Below are 22,631 nucleotides of genomic sequence, written 5' to 3'. Positions count from 1 at the left end.
ACAGGGGGACACATTGTTTATTTTCTAAAAGAGACTATTAAAATTGCAGGAGGTGAAGATCCAAGGTGGTAAAGTAGATAAATACTGTGTGTGCTTCCTTCCATGAACACATTAAAAACAACTAAATTATAGAACAATCAACCTGGACAACCATCAAAGGCAAGCTAAACAGAAGTTTTATAAGTAAGGATATAGAAAAGAAGCCACATCAAAACTGGTAGGAGGGGCAGAAACGTGAAACATGCTGGCACCAAACCTCCAAGTAGCGGTTAAGAACCAGGAGGGATATCTAGGCCACAAAGGTTCCCCCCAGGAGAGCGAGGGACACCAATCCCAAACCAGTCTCCCCAGCCCAGAGTACTGGTACAGGGAAGAAGAGTCACCACAACATCTGGCTGTGAAAAAAACAGTAAGGATTCCAAACATCTGGGTGGGATGGAAGGTTGCGGGAAACCAAGATATCCAAGGGCCCATGCACAGACTCACTCGCTTGCAGGCACTCACCTTGGACTCCCGCAGAGGGATGGTGACTTGAGGGGGGGCGATGACAGAGGCATACAGGAACAGACTGACGTGTGTGTCTTCAAAGCAATGGCTGGAGGACAGACACCAGTTTCCCTGTGTAGAGTCCTTCTCCCATGCAGCCAGCAGCCAGGTGCCATCTTTGTTTTGTTGAGCCCACCCCCACAAGCCAAATCTGAATCTAATTGGTCTGATGAGCTCCACTGCTCCAAACTGCTGACTCACTGGGACTCCACCCCACTCAACTTACCCAACACCTGAGGCACTTTCTAAGAAAGCAGCCAGGCCTGCCTGCATTGCAGTCTTTCTTGAAAAACTATCAGAGTCCATGGGTCACAGGTGTGGGTGATGACTGGCCTTGGTGTGCTCTGAGACTTTTCCTGAGTAGCTCCAAGCGCAGCACTGCTACCAAACCAGAGACTACATTAACCTGTTGACGACAACTCTTCCTACTCTAGTGACTCCCCAAGACCTTGCTTCACCCAACTCGTGTACCTCACAAGGCTTTATCAGTGACTGAAACATAAGGGAGCTGGCAGGTGGCATAAGGGAGCTTGGCATTTTGTGGAGCTACCCCAATTCCCACAAGGGTGGCAGACAACTTCAAATTGCAGTGTGGCCTCTCCCACACACCTCCAGGGTTAGCACAGGCAGCGATCAACCATAGATCAACCTGTAGCTCCTACCAGGTAGTCCCTGGCTGGTCACAGGGAGTGGGTGACCTGGGCTTGCACCAAAGTCCATTGCAAGAGGCCCCAGAATCTACATATTTGGAGGTTGGCTCAGACCACAGCAGAGCATCACCCAATTATCCCACAAGCAGCACACACAAAAGGCGGTCTCAACAGGAATCAGAGCCTACTGGGGAGCATCTCACTCAATAGGGTAAGTACCCTGCACAGCAGCATATGAGCTGTGGACGTGGCCAAACCCCACAGCCTATCAGCCTGAGGGTCAGTTCTACTTACTGACATGCCAATAGCAATCAAGGCTCATACAAACCACAAAAGAAACACTTCTGGAGCACCCAGAGCAGGTGACCAGTAGGCCACCTACTATATAAGGCCACCCAGCCAAAACCAGGAGATATAGTAGATCTGCCTACTACACAGGAACAAACAGAGAGACAACCAAAATGAGAAAACAAAGAAATACGTCCCAAATAAAAGAACAAGAGAAAACTCTAGACAAAGAACTAAACGCAATGGAGGCAAGCAACCTAACAGGACAGAGTTCAAAACAATGGTTATAAGGATGCTCAAGGAACTTAGTGAGAACTTCAACAGAGAGATAGCAAGCATTAAAAAGGACACATAAGCCATACAAAGAACCAGTCAGAAGTGAAGAATACAATAACTGAAATGAAGAATGCACTGGAAGGAATCACCAGCAGACTAGATGAAGCAGAGGATCGAATAGGTGATTTGGAAGACAAAGTAGCATAGAACACCCAATCAGAACAGCAAAAAGAAAAAAGAATCCAAAAAAATGAGGATAGTTTAAGAGACCTCTGGGAAACATCAAGCATAACAACATTCGCATCATAGGGGTGCCAAAAAGCGAAGAGAGAAAGCAAGGGATTGAGAACCTATTTGAAGAAATAATGATTGAAAACTTTCCTAACGTGGTAAAGGAAATAGACATACAAGTCCAGGAAGCACAGAGAGTCCCAAACAGGATGAACTTAAAACAGACCCACACCCAGACACATTATAATTAGAATGGCAAAGGTTAAATACAAAGAGAGAATACTAAAAGCAGCAAGAGAAAGGCAACTAGTAATTTATAAGGGAGCGCCTATAAGATTGTCAGCTGATTTCTCAACAGAAATTTTGCAGGCCAGAGGGATTGGCAAAATATTCAATGTGATGAAAAGCAATGACCAAGGGTAACTCCACCCAGCAAGACTGTCATTTAAAATGGAAGGACAGATAGAGATCTTTCCAGACAAGAAAAAGCTAAAGCACTTCATCACCACCAAACAAAGCAGTACTACAAGGAATGTTAAAGGGACTTCTTTAAGATGAAAAAAAATAAATAAAAATTATGAATAATAAAATGGCAATAGCTCCATATCTATCAACAATTACTTTCAATGTAAATGGATCAAATGTTTATATCAAAAAACATACAAGGGCTGAATGGATAAGAAAACAAAACCCTTATAATATGCTGCCTACAGGAGACTCACTTCAGATTGAAAGACACACACACACACACACACACACACACACACACGGATAGTAAAGGGATGGGGAAAAAAAAACCTGTGGTAGCAATACTTATACCAAACAAAATAAACTTTAAAACAAAGGCTATAACAAGAGACAAAGAAGGACCTAGTAATCCCACCTTTGGGTATTTATCTGAAGAAACTCAAAATGCTATTTCGAAGGGACATGTTTATCCACACGTTTATTGAGCATTGTTTACAATGGCCAAGATGTGGAGGCAGCCTGAGTGTCTGCTGCTGGATGAATGGATAGAGGAGGTGATACATATATACAATGGAATATTGCTTGATCATGAAATGGAATGGGTCCCTGTCATCTGCAGCGGCATGGATGGACCTGGGGGGTATTGTGCAGAGTGGAGTGTCAGACAGAGAAAGACAGATGCAATGTGATTTCACTTATATATGAAATCTAAAGAACAAAATAAACAAACAAAACAAATTCATAGATACAGAAAACATTTTGATGTTGTCAGATGGAAAAGGGTTGGGGATGTGGGTTAAAAAAGGGGAAAGGAGTAAGAAGTACGAATTGGTTGTTAAAAAGTAGTTATAGGGATGCAGGGAATAGCAAAAAGAATATAGTCAATAATATTGCAATAAGTACGTATGGCATCAGATGGGTACTAGACTTGGAGTGATAGATGGGAGGGGTTGGGGGGCAGGGCGAAAAAGGTGAAGGGATTGAGAAGTACAAATTGGTAGTTACAAAACAGTCATGGGGATATAAAGTAAAGCATAGGGAATATAGTCAATAGTATGGTAATAGCTAGGTATAATGCCAGGTGGGTACTAGACTAGTCAGAGGGATCACTTCTTAAATTATATAAGTGTCTAACCCTTATGCTGTATACCTTTAAATTAATGTAAACCAATATTGAATATCAACTGTAGTTGAAAAAATCAAAATGGGGGGAAGGTATAGGGGCATAAGAAGTCCAAATTTCCAGGTACAAAACAAATAAGGCCTGGGAATGTAATATACAGCATAAGGAATATAGTCAATAATGTTGTGAGAGCGTGGTACAGTGTCAGATGGTTGCAGGGCTTATCATGGTGATCACTTCTTCAGGTATATAAATGTTATAATATTATGTGTTAACTATATTTTTAATAAAAATCTTACAGAAAAAAATTAAGAAATTGAAGGAAATAGGTGTATAGTAATCCCAGTAAAAAGATTATTGTATTTGAACATATTCTAGGGGTTATTATCTTAAGCATAAAAGCTTCTGTTGGGTAACATGGGCAGTGACCGCAATTTGAGCATGATTTAAAATATGTATTTCAGTTTAAATTTAATTCAAATATTCTATTTTTAACACGTTGCGTATGGCGGGGTTTAAATCCCTCATACCCCTCTGTTCCGGCAGGTTTTTAAAAGAAACTACGTTAAAATGCACTCTTCTCTTTAAAGCGTAAATGCTTCTATGTCATTTATTATTTTTCTATGGAATTTTTTAGGATTTACTCAACTATGATGTTAGTAATCCCTCCTGGTGTGATACTGCTTAAAGCAGCTTCCTTTGTTATTAATGAAACACAAATAATTCAATAAAATGTGCAAAGTAAAAAGAGTCAACAGTAAAAACGAGAATTCTCGTTATCCGTCCTTAACGCAGGGCTCAGGAAAAAAACCGAAGATTCTCGTGATCCGTACGCAACGTGCTAAATGAATCCCTGATTTTACAGAAAGCACCAGAAATGTATGTTTCCTATAACTTTAACTTTAAAAAATAAGTGTAATAACTTCTCCCCATCTTGTACCTCTATACACTCTGCCTCTCTGAAAAACATTTTGAGATACCTGGTGAATCAGATTCCTCTTCTTCTGTGAAGGAAAACCACAACAATCTCCTTCACGTTGTCCTCACCACACAATCTGCTTAAGTTATGCTCAGCTCATCATACCCATGGTTTCAGTAAGGCTCAAAATATGTTACTCATGCATTTAGACTGGCTCATTTCAGAAAGTATTTTAGATAGTTTAAGTAAAATGTATACATACAAATATAAGCTAGTAATGTATAGGTGATAATATAAACCAAGACAAGGTAAATATTATGTTTATAAAAAAATCATAATGAAGCAGGCCACAATACTTTCCTAAATTGAGCTGTAAATTTAGTTCAAAGCTTCTTGATAGTTGAAAAAAAAAAAAGGAGAAGTTACAACGATGTCAGTTCGGGGAAATAAAATTTCTCCTATTACTAAACTCTAAAAGAAAGTTTCCTTGGTACTCTGGCCCAAGATAAAACTAGGAGAGAAGTCTAGTATGCCCATCACCACTCTTTTCTGGAATTTTCTCTCTGTTCCTCCATATGTATATGAAAGACTCCTGCCGTAAATACGTCCTACAGTAAGGAAACTCATAGGTCAGGTTCAAGAAATCAGAAAAATATGTTTTGTTAAAGGAAAGATAAAAATATGATGTTATGGTTCACAAAAGGAAATTTCTCTCGTCTGTGTCAGAAATAAAAAGGAAAATGAGCGAATTATTTTTCTATTCTCTTTATAGGTATTATTTCATTGTTCCTAAACATCATTTTCAAATGAGTGAATTGAACTCAGTGAATTGGATAGAAGTCACATGGAAATCTATTTGTCCAAGATACATGGAAATTCAGAGGCATATCAATGATCAGAATCCAGATGTGAATCCAGTTATTTGTTATACTCACTGATGAAGAAATCTTAAGATGACAGTACCTTCAATGTAAAAATACAGAGAAAATAATATGTCATTAGTCATATTACCACAGATCATGTGATGCAACTTACAAAAGATCGTATGTCTATGTATTTTAAAAAACTAGCTTTACAAATGCTAAACTACCCCCAAAATCACAGTTTCTCTAGTAAACATTAAAATATGTGTTAAAACTAATAGCTATCTAAAAGAAAAATGGCTCTCCTTTTCCATATTAGACAAGTGATAAAGAAATCATTGATAAGAAACTTTGAAAATGTCACATAGTGAATGAAATATCACCGCAGTGGAGTCGCCAAAATTACACAATTGGTAAAATATTAATTCCCAAAAAATAAATGGGTGTGGACTTGTCAATTATCAGGAAATTACAAAATACTGGTTTTGATTTAAATGTATAATACTTGATAAGTTATGCATATTGGATTCATATTAATTAATTCATCTACAATTTTCACTCAGCAAATAAAATCTGTGCTGTTAATTAGTTGAAAATAACAACTCTAGTTCAATTAAATTTAGCAAATTTCACATCTAGTGTTACCATATGTACATTTGTTTGAAGTAGTAATTAAACTTCTGTACTAGACTGCATATTTTGGAACAAAGTAAACAAATTACACTATGACACAGATAAATATCTTTAAAAATATACATTTTCTTTCCTCTTGAAAATTAAGCCCAAATACCTTAAGCGAATTCCTGATAAATGGCTGCAAAATTACTTGATTATATAGGTATAAATTTGACCCAGCCATTAACAACTTCCATGTAAAACTATGCACATTGATAATCATAGGATAAATTAATTAAATTTCTCTCCTAACCTCCATTTAAAAGAGAGAAATTAAGGAAAAAAAAAAAAAACTGGAAATACTGCTTTGCTCTAGAATAAAGAGGTAGGAGTTTCATTCACATCTAGTTTGAGGAAAAACTATTTCATATTGAAAAAAATGTGCAGTCAGAGGAAATACTGATAGACTGCTAGTGATCAGTATGTTGCTATTAATACTTGCTTGTAGAAAAGTAGAGGAGAGTAACACACTTATGGCTGCTGTGCACTTGGCACAACATCTTACAAAAAAAATAAATTTTTGACAAATGTTATCTTGGTTGAATCTCACAGACCCTCCATGAAGCAGGCAGAGTCCAGGATATTATCCTTTCATAAAAGAGTTCATCATTAAGAGATTTGCTCAAGGTCAATCCAGAATCTTTAGACAAAACTTAGTTTTGGGGGTCCATGCTACCCCCTGAAGCTAATTTGATACGGTGTTGTGAGTTTAATTATAAAATCAAGATGGTAATACAAGCGATTTTTTACTTGTTTAACCTCTCTCTCTCTCTCTCTCTCTCTCTCTCTCTTCCCCCCCCCCCCGCCTTCTTCTCCATATTCATTTGGTTCATTGTACAGATCATCCTTTAAAAAACTTTTGGTCACCAAAATAATTTATGCAGAAGGAACATGTCACGTGTACAAAAATGTTTAAATGCAGTTTATTGCCAGAAGAAACAAAATGAATGTGATAACTATTTGAAGTACAAGTGCGATTTGATTGTAACATACGCGTATGCAAATATGTTACCAAGAACTTTTCATCATGTGTAGTCTTTCAGTAAAATCTTACATGACCAAGAACAAATGAATAATACTATTCATATCAAATAAACTATCGAATGCTTATTATTTGCAAGATGCTGTGATTAAGAACCAGAGTAGTTTATAGCTAGTGGTTTTCTCAAGTCCTCCCTCAGCTATTTCATCCATCCACCACTGAAGTTAGTGTGTGACTTTACTACAGAAATAAAGTTCGCAGTAAAGATGGCTTGCATACCAAACTCCTATATTTTCATTCTTGAACGCAATTTTCTTTCAGAAGGAAAAGAACGTTGGCAGTGCCATGAACGCCTGTGTTTTGGAGCAGGATACAAACCTCTGTTTCAGATACACGGGGTTCTGGCTTAAGAATACAAATGCTCAGGACGGCGGATGTACCAATCTAAGCGCTGCCTGGTTAGACACTTTAAAGCAATGTTCCAAAAGGAAGGGCCTTAACTTGAACAGTTAACAGTGCTACAACATGTTTGCGCAGGGTTTTTTTATATGTGAACTTTTACCAGAAAAGGAGTTTAAATTCAGGTAGAGATTTAGATGACATACAAAAGTAGTGCGTCTAGTGTTCCCATTTTTGTCCACACACCATGTTATAATATAGTAATTTAAACACCGAAATTCTCTCGATAGACTCTCACTTTGTGACACAGCTCGGGCCGGACAGCCTAGCTCTGGGAGCCGGGATCCGGGTCCTACCACTGTGCGGTCTCTTCCCACTGGATCAGGGCGGGTGCGTTGCCGGAGTCGCCTTCTATTGGCTACGCTTTCGGGGACTGGCCGGCCTTTGCGGAACTTGATTGGACAGAACTGGCCTTGTAGGCGGAGGCCATTGGCGGCTGTCGGAGCCAGGGGGCGGAGCGGGTTCCCCAGGAGTCTTCACCGAGCGCGCACCGCGGCGGAGCCGGGCGCCCGGCGCCGGATCGGAGCTCGGCGGGTGGCCGGAGAGAGAGCACGGGAGGGTACCGGCGCGCGGGGGTCGCGAAGGGGCAGTACGGTGCCGAGGCTGGTGCCTGGCCGTGCCTCCCGAGGGCAGTCCCGGTTTTCCTCCGGCGGTGGCTGCTCGGAGACAGCATCTGTCAACGCTCGGTCTTCCTCTCTCCTCCTCCTTCGGCCCGGCCGCGATCCGCCAGCGGCGGCGGCGGGGAACGCGGGACCCGGCGTGGCGAGCCCATCAGCTGTCAAGCGAGCGACGAAGCGGCCCGAAGGCGGCGAGAGACACACAAAGAACGCGGTGAGCGGCGGCGGCGGCGGCGGCGGCGAATGGGGGCGGCAAATTCGGGACAGCAACTCCCGGCGGTCCCCGCTGGTGCCGCCACCGCCGGGTCTGGGTCCGAGGCCACGGAGACAATGCGGCCCGGCTCAGAGTGCTGGCGCCCGCGCTCCCCCGGCTCCTCCTTGACGGTCCCCCGGCTCATCCAGGCCCCTCCCGGCCCGTCCCCGCCCGGGAAAGGGGCGCCCCCTCGCTCCCGCGACCGGAGAAGGAAGTGGGTCCGCGGCCGCCGAGCCCGGCAACTTGCGAGCCGGGAAAAGTTTGCGGCGCCTCCGCGGGGCGGCGCGGCCCGCCCCTGGCGTCCGCGGTCGCCGCCGGTGACTTTCTGGACTCGTCGTTGAGCCCTGGCCGCGGCGCGGACAGCGGGGACTGCCGGGAGGGCCGGAGTCCGTCCGGGGGCTCCCGTGCCCGCGGCTGCGGGTGAGTTGGCTTTGGGCGCGATAGGCTCAAAGTGGTTTGGGGCACCTGAGCTTGGGGAGAAAGCTTGCGCAGCGCCTTTAATACTTTTTAGAAGCGGCAGGGAGGAAAAAAAGGCTTAAGAGGCGCTGACATGCCACTGACTCGTGAACCGTATCCGTGGGAACACTTCGAGAGCTGGGGCTACCGAGGGCCTGTGCGGGAGGGCTGGGGAGGTGGAAAAATTAGAAGGTCGCGCACCAGCCCTGTCTGTAACTTGTCCAAGTGACCTTGGACAAGTGACATAACCGCTTAGGTCTCCTTATGAGTGATACATGAGGCTAGAGCTACATGGTTTCCCTTTTTAAAAATACATCTCAGAGATTTTCCTGGGCCTCAACGTGGTACATGAGTTGGGAAGCGGTAGGCCAGGATATATTTACATGCTCCTGGAGTCACCTTTCAGTCTATACTGAGAAGTAACTTTTAAGTCTGATGTTTTCAAATAGTAATATTTCAAGGGTTTGTTTTGTTTTGTTTTTCAGTGAAAAATAAATTACCCATACTTAGTTTTAAAAAAGCTTCTTAAGACTGTCGTCTTTGCTGCACCATTTGAAATTCTAGGGTCTGGGTCTGGGATAGATAATCAACCTTGAGGTTGAAGTGGCAGGTGCCCCCAGCGATCTCTTCATCCCTTCTGGACTCAGTTTAGGAGGAGAACAGGGCTATTACTATACATAGGAGAGAGTAAACAGCGAAGGTGTTTTGTCATCGTCGTCGTTGTTGTTTTTCTGTGTTGCTTCTTTCTACTGAAAACTTTTATGAGGCCGGTGGAGGAGGGGGCTCTAACTTCTGACAAAGAAGGAAAAGAAAATGTCACTTACAACTAAAGTAAATCTTAAACTAATGTAAATCTTCCATACAGGAACAGTAACGCATAATTCAAGTACGTCTTGATCTAATTTTAATGAAGGATTGAAAATAGCTGCTGTGTTCAGTATCACTGACGCCAAGATGGCTCACTTACATAACCTTCTTTGTTGGGATGTGTTAGTGGCATGTATAATTTTGATAAATTATTAATGTTAAAGGTTTGGTCTGGTAATGGTATTGAAATATTGTTATCACAGGTTGTGTTGCAATACAATGTAGTGTCAACTTTTGATATGATAACCTGTGTTTTTGATTTCATAAAAAGTGAAATCAAACATTTTTCCTAACCCATATTTTCTCAACTATTAAACGTATACTTGTCAGTAATGAATACAAGAGAAATTATTTTGTTATCTCAATGATAAATTCCCCCTGTTTTCTCAACATTCATGAGAGTGCCTTCTAGATGTCACGTGTTCCACTGGGCATTTTCTCTTCTCATGGAATTTATAAAAACAAAAGTTGATTTTTTTTTTTAAAAGTAAGTACATAAATATAGATACTCAAGAAATATTTGCCGGATAAAATAACTAATGCTCAGACAATAATTATAAATTATTTTTTGCCCAAACTTAAAGAGAATTATGATCATGCTTTAGGAAAAAGAAAGAGGGTATCAGAGAAAAAAACTGGCAGAAAACCATGAGCTTGATTCCGGTATCTAGCCTGAAAGTTTATAGCTTGAAATAGGGATACAGATTTGGAAAGAGACAAGGACAACTGATAGGGTTTCTGGGAGAAATATAGCAATTTTGATTTAACATAATACCTTTTATGACCTAGCTCTCTTTGAAGAACACAAACCTTTGAAAAGGTATGTTTCTAAATAATCAGTAGCTGTAGCTGTTTGCATTGTGATTGAATGTCTAATTAAATGGACTAATCATAATCATAATATTTCACTTGAGTGCTGATTTATAAACTCATTTTTAAAATAGCATGAAATAAACCATCCAATGCAGTTGCATGAAGGAAAGTGTATCTTTGAAATCAACTAATTCTGCAGTGAGAAAATTATCCCCAATCTTGTACAAATATAAAATAAGCACTGGAAATAGCATCTTGCCAAGAAAGTCTTCACTCTAGACAAGTGCTATGTGTGTGGAGAGAGCCTATGTGGACTGCATCATTCATGAGATATTTTGTTTTTCCTGAGGGACCCGTGTAATAGGGGACATCAGGAGAATAAGTCCCAAACACTTGTAAGCCTGGAAACTTCGGGAAAGACTAGTGGCCTTATTTAAAAGTGACCCTTCAACATAGGACCTAGTATTGATATTTGAACAAACAAGCTGTCTTTGTAAAATGTGTGTTCTCTTCAGAGCGGGTTTGCTGGTTGGACAGCCGTGTTGTGGGTTAGAGCAGTGTATCTGAGAGTGGGATCCTCAGACCACCTATCTCAGAATCTTCAGTAGTACTTGCAAAACTTCAGATTCTTAGGCACCTTCCTAACTTAAAGAATCAGAATTTATGTGAACAGAACCAAGAATCTATATTCTTAATAAGTGCCTCTCAAAGTTACAGTTTTTAGTGTTCGTTTTTTTGCCAATGTTTAATGGCAACTGTTGCTTTCTTCTAGGAGCATTAAAAAAGCATGCCCAGATGCTCACTGCTCTGATCATTTCCCCTCCAGCACCAGACATGTTGGCTTCATCTCTTAGTAGGGCTCTGTGACCAGGGATCAACTGCTTCTGCAGGCAAGCCAAGACACCACCTATAAGCAGAGTGAAGGCTGCTTTGGGGCACAGGCCCAAGAGACCCCTCCTCCTATGGGATACTCCCACCACCTCCCTGCAGCCTGGATGTGATTTGTGGGAGTGGCAATCCCAGCCACCTCTTCTCAACTAGGCAGATAATGTTTTGAGCAAATAATTGGGAATTGACCCCAAGGAAGAGGAGGCCTGAGAGAAGCAGAGCAAGAATGCTGAATGGAAAGCTGTCCCCTAAACACCATTCCCACTCACATTTGAAGGTTTCAATCCTAAATCTGATAACTTGGCACGCAAGTATGTGGCTGAACCCAAGCCCCTTGCCCTCTAAGGTCAAAACTTCATCTACAAACCCATATAATGGGTCGTATAACCTCTGTATCCGTAAAATCCCTGACATATAAGTGAGGATTTTCATGTTTATTGGGGGGGAAATGGGGGAAGAGTTTAGTAGAAAGGTTCAAAGCATAGGCTGAGGGATCAGCCACACCTGATTTAAATCCTAGCTTTGCCATTTACTACCCAGGTGAACTTGAGCTGCATCCTTCACCTTCTAACCTTCTGTTTCCTTACTTGAAAAATGAGGATAATAGTACCTACTTTATAGGAGTTGTTTTGGGTATTGTGTAAGTGTATAACTTCTGTAAGATACAAATTAGTGACCGATAATATCTGTCACTCAGTATATACTCCATATATATGGCTTTTAGTTTATTATAGTAACTTTTAAAAATTTCTTTTTTAGCCCTGGAGAGTTGCTGTAGAAGAGGGACAAGAGAGGAAGACAACCTACGAGGAGATAAGTAGCTCTGGACACAAGGGAAGGTCACACCACTAACTAGTCATTGTTGAGCAGAAGGAAAGGGGCAGGAGAAGGGTACAGACCGCAGTGCCGGCTAATTCCCTGGGTTTCCTCATGTACTGCCCTGGCTCAGCTGCCGTCTGCTCTAACCTCCAACCTTTTTGTACCCTTATTTATCACTTTATATTGACTATGTGGTATGCTTCAAAATTTTCATCCTGGTTTGGGATTTTAGTGTCAGTGATCCTCAGCCTTACAGGTGCTTAGGGTGGCAGCTGGCTCTCCTCTTGGGATCTAGGTTTTGGAAGTATTGAAGGGAAGGTACTTCTATCTCTGAGCCCATAGGAATAGACCCAGAATTCAACTCCAGATTTGCCTTTTCAGAGAACTGTATGCCATTAAGACGTGCGGACAGGATCAGAGAGACTCCTGCCCTCTGACTTTTAAAAATACCTTTATTTTCTAGAGCTCTTACACTTTCAAAGTGCTTTCTGTCAAGTGAGCTGACATGTCCCTTACAATATCCCTGTAAAATATTATTACAATTACTAACCAGCCTCCTATGAGGCACCTCAAATCTTTCTCTTTCCCCACTTCCATTCTCTGTAGCAAACCTATTGCTACACTAGTCTTTGCTATCTTCAAAATCAAAATCCTTTAATTCTCTGTTTGTTTCCCAAATTGAACCTCCTCTTCCTGGCTTCTACAATAGTCTTGAAACCAGGATCTCATCCTACTCTAAAAAGCTTTCTCTTCATAGTTGCTGGAACATGGCCCACTCCTCATCACAGTGCTTTAGTCCATATTGCTTCCCTTGTTAATGATACCTCCTCTCACACCACCCAGATTCTACCCATTCTTCAGTTTCCAACTCCTCCTTGGAGCCTTCCAAGATCCCTTTAACACCTTGAAGATTTCTTCTTCCTCTGAATTCCAGCGGTAACCACAACTATTTGGTCAATTATAACCTGTTCTTAAAGTCCTAATGGAGAGAGAATATATGATAAATTTGTTATAGAGAAGAAAGCACTGGACTAAATAAGTTTCAAATAGTTGATTTCTAAGGAGCTGTAGCAGCCGAATCAGGTTGCTCTACCTTTGTAGTTCTACATTTCTTGACCTGTAAATGTCAAGAGAGGTTTGGGCCACATGATGTTGATGGTCCCTTCTCAATTTGAGGTTCTGGGACTTAGCCTACCTTACGTGGGATGGAATTAAGGCTCTTACTGAGTCCTTGGATGAAATGCCAGGAATGTGCACTCAGCGCCTTCGGGACTTGGTCTGTCCCACAGCCCGCTAATGCTAAACTTGGCAGTTTTTGAATGCCATGTACCTTTATTGGTAAGTTTTTTTAACCACAAGCATTCAGGGAAGGTTAGTGGGGGGTGTACTGAGTAGTAGGGTGATGTATTAGGCACAATAATGGGTTGTCTTTGCGAATGACTTCCTATAATGGAATAAATAGGATTAGTTATTGGATAAACTTTAGTCTTAGCATTTATTATGTACTTTGCATTTCATCTTCATTGGATGGTGCTATATAATAAATAGTTATATTTTCTTTTTAATCATTTCATAACTTACAATATTTAAATAGTCAAAACTCGAGAATAGACGCTAGATGACTTTCTATAGTAATCTGGTTGGTGACATGTTGTAAGTCTACATGTGTATGTATGTACGTATATCACATGCATATTACATTTGAATTAAGAAGGGTACCCCTAAGTTATGAGGTGCTATTACACATTGACCAGACTTAAGAAGAATATCTCTTTAAAGTGTGTTGACATTTAATTGACCTTTCAAAGTTCATTCTGTTAATCATACTCAAAGTGGTAATGCTATGGTTGACTGCTCTGGTGTTTTTACATTCAGTCATGCCTAGCATATAAATTCTTCAGCATAATTGCCACTTATTTAGTAAAAGTTTCCTTTCTTCTCTGAAAATGTGAGTTATGTTTTATTTTTGTATCTTTAAAAAAAAAAGAAAAACACAACTGTGTTTCAGGCCAGTGTTAGGAGATTTGAATTGAAATGTTTTCCTGTCATTAGTTGAATGGGGTGTGGCTTCTTAATATAGGAGTAGTGGAAATTTCTTGACTAATTGAAATGTACTTTTCTTCTGGCAGAACTTAGGACTTTTAGAGGTATAATGCTAAAGTTTAGAGAAGCTTAACACTTCAACACTACATATTTTTTACGTAAGAAACTTTTGAAAATCTTTCAATTCCTTTTGTGTAGATTAAAACTATCAGTGCTAATACTTTTTATTAAACAAGGATTCAAAGGATCTGTTTTCATAGCAAACTATATTCCTTGAATTGCTATGAGTAGAATTTTATCTTATTATAAATGATGTATTTATTTTTTAAAAAGTCAGATATATTTATTTTTCATAGCTTAACATTTTATTACAATTACCTAGAGAACATTTGCTGAAGTGTTTTAAAATTCTGAGTATTAAATTGATGAAATCAGTCTATGGAAATAATTTTTAATATGATTAGCCGTCTTACAGGTTTCTGAGTTGGTATTTCAAATGATCATTGAAAGTAGCTACGCTTTTTGCTAAATATTGATAGAAAAATAAAAACTTGTAATTACCAATTTTTGGTAATTTATCTTTAAAACTCCAGACATGTTTTTAAATACTTTTGTCTTTGAAGGAATTTTTAAATAGGGAAGATGAAGTTAAACCAGAGTGTTTATTTTCATGAGGTAATTTTATACTGTTAAATATGTAGCTCTATATTTGAGATGCATTTTGTTCCCTGTTTATGATAAGTTTTGATGTCACTGTATCATTTCTTTATTCACACATTACAAGTATAGTAGATAATATCATTTCATGAAGCTAACCTTAATTTTCTTTTCATCATCTTTCCTTCTGTATTATCCTATCTTTTTTTCCTGCCTTTTTCTGTTCCCAGTTTTACAACTTCCAGCTGTCCTTTTCATCTCATTACAGCCCTGCTTCCAAAGGAAAACGAGTCCTTTCCGTTTAGTCCAAACATTTGACTTCGAACTCTATCCTTTTTCAGAATATACAATGAAGCCTCTTAAATAATATCTAAATAATACATAAAGAATGCAAATGACTGCAATACTAAATTGTCAGAATTAGGATATCCCAGACTAAGGGTGAACTCTCACACTTGGATTTCGTGAACTGTGGTTTCAACAGATAGAATTACTTTTTCCTCGATGATTAAGTCTCTCAGGACCAGGCTAGAATATGGTTAATACAGAATTACAGAATGTTAAGCTAAAGCCTGGTTCCTTGGGTAATCGCTCTTGGTAATTTGACTGGACTGATGACACATCTTGACAAAATTAGTGTATTTCCTCTTCTGTTTGAAGTCCGTTTTGCCATCATAAATTGCTTTCTGTCATTTAAATCCAGAAATACATATATACAAATAACTTATTTTCATTTTACTTAACAAATTCTTATACTTTCATGTACCAAACACTGTTCTAACTACTTTTCAAGTATTAGTTTATTTAATCCTCTTAACTCTATACGTAGTTATTATTATATAGTTACAGTTGTTATCGTTTTACAATTGAGAAAACTAAGGCACAGACTTTTATTTTAGGGTAGGGCCTTAAGTGAGGGGAGAGCGGTAAGTGTAGGTAGAGTAGATAACACAGTAGTGCTAAGAATGAACAAAAAGATACACAAGAGTTTGGGGAAGATGAGTCTATGTGGAAAGGATCAGGAACTCCACTGGGCCCAGTCTTGAAGAGCAGCATATCTTCCTTCCTTAATTTTAAGCCTTAGTCTGTAGACACCAAAGCCTCGGAAGTTAGCATTGCCTTAGGTTTCAGCTACCTGGTCGGTGTGGTCAGGTGGGCCATACCAGCTCTTTATGATTCTCATAGGGCTGCCTGAACCTTTATGCCTTACTTGCTAGCATTTCTCCGAATTCAAGCTTCTTTCCCATTTAGCTTTGCTCTCAGCTGGAAGTTTGGGCATTGCAAATACCAGGGGAGAATTTTTTTCCCCAGTCTTAACCTTAGCTCACTTCATTCTCACTTCTTGCCCTACTTTGCATATTATTTTGAAAATAATATTCAATGGTGTTTTTGTATGTCTGTTGTATGAAGTTTAGAGACTAATATTAAGCAATGAGATTACAGGACAAAGCTATCTTTTCTGTTTGAATTGGACATGGACGATGAGAAAACAGCTAAAAGGAGAAAAAGTGGAGAAAGGAGAGAGACATCATGGAAAAGAAGAGATATATTGAGGGGAAAAAAGATGGTGAAATACATGAAGAAAGAAATTACTGATTTGCTTCACACCCACACCTCCTCCCCTACTTAACTGTAACAGAGGCAGTCTCACTCTCTGCCTGACATGGGGTTCACCGGGGAGTTATGCACTGTGGGAGTGGAAAATTTCTCCCTTTCGCATTTCGAGACTTGGGTGTGCTGCTTTGAGATGCCACTGGTATCTAAGTAATATTTGTTTATACTGATATTTTTCTCTGTAGCCTTTGTGGATGGAGCTTAGAATACAAACAATACTGTCAGCAGAACTCCAGGTACTCCATTGCTGTGTTTATTTTACTAGTTAAAAAACTGCCAGAGCCTTAGGACTTCTGAGTACATTTTAAAAATACCACAGGCAATTTTAAGAAGCACTTTTGATAGAAAGAAAAAAATAAGAAGAAAAGTTAGTACTTTCAGACTCTGGAATGCCAACCAATGTGGTAGGTTTCCTTTTTTTTTTTTTAATTAATGTTTTCAGAGACGCTAGGGTAGTTTCATCAGTTATTTTTTAAGATGGATTTCAAGTACTCTTCTTGTTGATAAATCCTCTCTTCTAAATAGATAGTTTAGTTAAAATAAAAGTGTGACATTTTTGTTTCATAGAAGACTAAGGTTAACTCTTTAGGGAGTTTAGGATTTTGGAGATGGTGCTTCAATCACTTCTAATGCCTTCTTCATCAGATCACTGATCTAAATGTATTTTCTACTGATTGATGATTATATTGGGAATCATTGAAATTGTGACACTTCCAGAACATCCAAAATATATGTTTGATTTTACCCTTATACATTATGATAATTCATTTTATGGCCTCCTGAAATTTCTCTCTTTATCCTGCTCTCTGGCTCTAAAGAAGTAGAAAGGTACATTATTCAGTATCATTTATGAAAAACATTTTGTTTAAATAACAAAATGTTGCGTTAATCAAATGATAAAAGTACTGATTTGAAGAAATTAATTTATTTTTAAATAGTTATTCATTTTCCGGGTAGAGGGGCCTGGTCTTAACAGGTTTGATTAGATCTCCATCTGTAATACAAAGTAAAGTAAAGATCTTTTCTCTTGATCATTGCACGGTGGTGTTCAAACATTTCAAGAATCACTAATAAATTACCCTGAGGGAATAAAAAGGGGAAAAGGGAGTTTTCTTTCTCATTTGTTCCTTTTTTTTAAATCCGTTTTCCTCCCACTTGTCTACCCTTTTCTATAATCATGGAAATTATTATTTTCCACCACTGTTCATCAAATGTTTCCTATTTGTACATCCTAGATTACTACCACTGCAAGTTTTTATTAGAATTAGACAAAAATGGAACCTGGGCCTTTAGAAATGATTGGAAATCATCCCATGCTTTCTCAGATTCTTTCCTCCCTAGAAGCAATAGGAGCAAAAGAGCAGTTGGTAGTTTGTCACTGTTGCTTCAGTGGTTGCCCTGTTTGGTTGACCTAAGCTTTTTCACCTCCATTTTTAATGCTTAAATCTACAAATGAAATTAGGGCCAGTCACACTGTATTTCCATCATCGCCTATCCCTAACAGTTCAAATTTAGCACAAACCTGCTGTCAAGTACCTATTATTTAGGCGAATATAATAGGATGACATCATAACATGAGTTTTTTAATAACTATTCTTTGAATGGAAGTATGATTTTAGTCTTATGACTTCACAGTCATTATGTTGAAAATCTAGAACAGTCTAACATGAGCAACTAAGCTGCCTATAGCCCCATAACAGTGAAAGTCAAACATTAACTCGCAGTCAAACTCTGCTGAAAGTGTCTTTGATTTTGAGATGCAGTGACTTATTTCAGGTTAACTTGCCCATTCTGTTTATGGAATGGTGTGGAGATCTTACAACCTGATTTCAAGGTTGGACTCTGAATTAGAGTTTTTTATCCCTGTTTTCTGTGTGCTATGCCACTGTTTGCCACAAATATAAGGTATATGCCCCTCTTCTTTTGCTGCTTATGACCCAATTCCCATACCCGACAGTATTGGAAGTAATTAAGTTATTCTACTGAAAGCTTCATAAGTCACCTACTAACTACTGTGTCTGTAAATATACTCTCAAACTATCTCCTAGTCTGGCTATTTTTAAAAATGTGTGGGTGTGGGAAGTGATGGTGAATGAAGTCAGAGTAATTGGTACTTCTTTGTATTAAGAAAAATAACACTAGTTAAAGGAAGACTGATTCTATGATTTGTGTATGTTTAATTTTTTAAAAATTTCTTTCGATCCTCTCCCACTCCAGTTCCAGCCCTACCTCATAAATTCAAGCAGTGAAGGAATTAGAGTCATAGGATTTTATAGCTGGAAGTTTTTTGGAGAGAATCTAGTTAACCCTTATTACAGATGAGGAAATTGATGTCCACTGAGGTCAAATGAGATCATGTAGCAAGTGTAAAAGCCCGAATGAAATTAGTAGTTTATTTCCTTTAGTAAACCCTGTTCTGATTAATCTGCCCCTATCATGTCCACAGTCCGGAGGTAATAACAAGGAAAAGTAACTAATATGTGTCTGGTGCTTCCCATACACATCTCAGTCGTTCCTCAGAAGAGCTCTGTGAGGTATAGGTGTCATAGTTGCCATTCACCAAGAAAGTAGGCTCAGCGTCGGAGACCTGCCCGTGCAGTCATCTAGCAAAAGAGTCCAGTCAGTGCTCCCTGTCTTTCCACCTTGGCGGAAACGTCAGGTGGTCTCAAGACAGTCTTCATAAACCACAGGCTAGAGAATCACATCTTCATATTATAGCTCTGGCTCTAAACATGGACCAATTATTAACTTTTGTCTGTTTCATCACGTTTAAAGGGGAAAAGGACCCTACTTTTTAAAAAGCTGTGAGCTCATAAATTTTTCAAAGGAAAGATACTGGATAATTGTAAATAAGGTGTCCTTTAAGATTCACCTTTTCAACATTTAAAAAAATTCCACTGGCATATATTGAGTACCTACTATGTGTAAGGCATTTTATGCTCTAGTAGACACAATAGTGATTGAGACAGAATCATGGCCATCAGAGCTTATGCAGTTTTCTCTCTTTTCAAAGACTTATCTAGATAGAGAACTGTTCTTGAGAAACATCTAGTATTGTTTATATTACTCGAGATACGAGATATTAATTCTTGTATCTGAAATGGGTAATTTTTTCCTAAATATTTGTATTAAAGTAGTCACATTAAAGAAAACTTATACAGAAAACTAGAAAGAAAAAATCATATGTGTATATTCTGAATGTTTAACTTGGTAATATATCATACATATAGCTTTTTCTTGGTTTTTCTTTAACTTGATGGGATAGCTAGTGTTCTATACCATTCATCGCTTTGTAAACGTGTTTGTTTTAATGATTACATAATTTCACAAGGAGTCAGTTTCTAAGTATGTCAATAAACTGGCTATTTTTCTATGACAATTACTGATGTTACTTTATACAAAATGATTAATAAAAGACTAAACTAACCTTGGCTACTACTAAGAAATACTTTCTAAAAGTATGTTTTAAAGATGAACTAAGTGGCAAATTACTTTTAAATCTTTCTTTAAGAGCATCAGAATCATTTAACTCGCTTAAAATATCCATAGAAATATCAACTATGTACAGTTAACCTAATTTGGAGGTGATTATTTTTTTTAACTGTGAAATTTATAAACAGAAAGTATTTTTTTTTTTTTAATGCAGTTTCTATTATAGATGCGTTCCTCTGAAATAATTTCTCATTACTCGGAAGGTATAGTATTAATCATGTTTAGTTTTTACTGTTTGAGGGAACTTAATCTAATTGCTTTGATATATTAAAAACAAACAAACAAACAAGGACTGTTTGAATTCTGAATTCTGCCATATGATTATTATAGTGAAAGTCATCTTAAATTCAACTAATGTCCCTTCAGAAATAGGACCTTATATTTCAACAGAACTGGAAGGGTATCCCAAGTCAAAGCTGCTCTTTCTGAGGAGTCAAATCAAGCAGGAACCCCACATGGGGAAGAACTGAGCCAGCAGGTGGTCTGAGGGATACAGTCTGGGAACTGCTGACAGTGCTGAGCATGAAGGAAGGGGGGGAGAAGGGCTGGGAGGAGGGACATGGAAAGTCCCTCATTAGCCTGCAGGCTGGGATGCCCTGACCCTTTGGAATCCCCCTCCCTAGTGAGAATGCCAGTCAAAGTAGGAGAGGAGGGGCTCTGAACAGATGGCGGAGTAGGGTGGTAACACCACAAAATTCTTATAAGCTTGGAGAGCTCTTGTCTGGGGAACCCTGGTATTGATTATAATTCAGTATTATTTTAAAGGAGAGTTTGGCAAATGAATAAATATACAATGAATGAATGAGTGAATGAATGAATTGCTTTACCACCAGAAGATCTGAATATTTGTTTCTACTCTTAAATTTTTTACTTAGCAATTTTAATGCCCAATTTACAACAAAAACAGAATTTTATTGATTTATCATTAACTATCTCATATATACTCAAACCCACACTCCCCCCAATTCCACAAATGATTCAGAAGAGCTTATAATAAACAAAACCTCAGAAGAGTAAAGTGAGTGATAGATGTGATTCCAGCTCTCAAAACCTACTGTCCTCACCTGTGTGAGGTGATGATAGTATGTGCTTCATCACCATAGCAGGGATAAAACGAGAGCTTGCACAGACATTGCTTGGCATGCAACAAAAATGTTGTCTTAAAGTTAAGGCTGTAAACTTGAGTACACACAGTTTACCTTAATTCTCAACTTATTTCACACCATTTTATTAGAGAATGTTAATTGAACAAAATATATTAATTTCTAGAGTAGAAGCAATTTTATTCTTTATAACTCTTGAAGCTCTATAAAAAAAAAGGTAATGCTTTTTTTTTTTCTAGAATTTGAGTTTCTTAATCTTCCACGTGTGCACAATCATGGGAAAATGTTCCCAGTAAATTCCTACTGCCTTCAGCCAGTTTCAAGAGGCGAGGACTAGGTAGGTATTTCTATTAATCACAAAAAAAGAGAAAGAAAAAGAAAAAAAAGTAAGGGAAAGTTCATCATCACTGTCATTAGGAAGAAATACAATGAGCACTAGAAGTCTTTAATTAGGCTAAAAATGGTGGGAACTACTAAGTGTAAAGTATAAATGAAGAAGGTGAATATTAATTTTAAAGAGCAGAATTTTGTTTGTACATTTATTTTACTTCTGTTTCAGACCCGTTCTGTGTATGCTTTCTACAAAAGGAAGCAAAGACCACTTGTGTTTCTTGTCTTTAGTTGAGTTTTCTGTAGGAAGGGATAGGGGCCAAATGCCAGTACAGCTGATACAGTTTGCCTGGGACCATGGCTACCCAGAGAGGTGGCGAATGAAAGGACGCAGAACCAAACCTGGACACTGGGCCCTGTGCTGACATGAAACACGCCTGTTCCTGGGGCGCCACTGCGAACACTCAGAGGCCTGGGGGTGGGGTGGAGGTTAGATGGACACAGAGGAGGAGAAAGGTGGAACTAAAGAGAGAAGCATCATCCTTTAGTGGGGTAGGATCACCTATGTGCACCTTTGCATTTCCGTGGCCAAAGGAGAGTCCTGGTATAAATAAATCAACAAATAAAGTAATGATAGCTTCCAACATCTGCTGATCAGTGCCTAAAATCTCACCATTCAAGGATAGGCTAATTAGTTTAAATACCCAGTTATCTTAAAATCCAGAGAACTGGGTATATGAATGGAGGGAGTGGGAATAGCCTGAGTGGCTGTAATATTTTAAGATGTTCTGAATTATGCACAGTTTAGGAAAATGCATGAGTGTAGAGTCAATAAGATGGTTCAAGACTGAATGGTTTATGGTAGCTAATACAATTTTTTAAGCCTTATCTGGGACCAATCCCAGATAAACTGTCCACCACCAGGAGTTAATCCTTCAAACAGTTAAAACAAAACTAATACGGGAAGATTATAAAAGTTGACCAGGGTAGAGACATCCAGAGCTGCGCTTTGGGTGGGGAGACTTTTAGGGACCTGGTCTAACAATGTCTAACAGCCAGGATTCCTATGGTTTTGAACTAAGTACATAGTTTTCTATGGGCACTTTCAGGGTTATAAAAGACGAACCAGGATTTAATGTATTAGACACAATTAAATCTTATTCTGCCATATTTGTTTTTGATTCATGATTTTTTTAATG

The 22,631-nt window shown here is 38.9% G+C and overlaps 1 protein-coding gene across 1 annotated transcript; it reads left to right on the top strand.

Moving 5' to 3' along the window:
- Positions 1-241: 241 nt before the first annotated feature.
- On the top strand, positions 242-21,439 carry LOC141571791 (uncharacterized). The gene is made up of 5 exons (XM_074333941.1): positions 242-409; positions 7,343-7,457; positions 7,731-7,810; positions 7,900-8,770; positions 12,134-21,439. The coding sequence occupies exons 1-4, from the start codon at positions 242-244 to the stop codon at positions 8,689-8,691; spliced, it is 1,155 nt and encodes a 384-aa protein (XP_074190042.1). The 3' UTR covers positions 8,692-8,770; positions 12,134-21,439.
- The last annotated feature ends 1,192 nt before the right edge of the window (positions 21,440-22,631 follow it).

This window comes from Rhinolophus sinicus, linkage group LG05 (genome assembly GCF_036562045.2).
Source record: "Rhinolophus sinicus isolate RSC01 linkage group LG05, ASM3656204v1, whole genome shotgun sequence".
NCBI lineage: Eukaryota > Metazoa > Chordata > Mammalia > Chiroptera > Rhinolophidae > Rhinolophus > Rhinolophus sinicus.
Note: the sequence above shows the minus strand (reverse complement) of the source record. Positions and strands in the feature narration are given on the sequence as shown.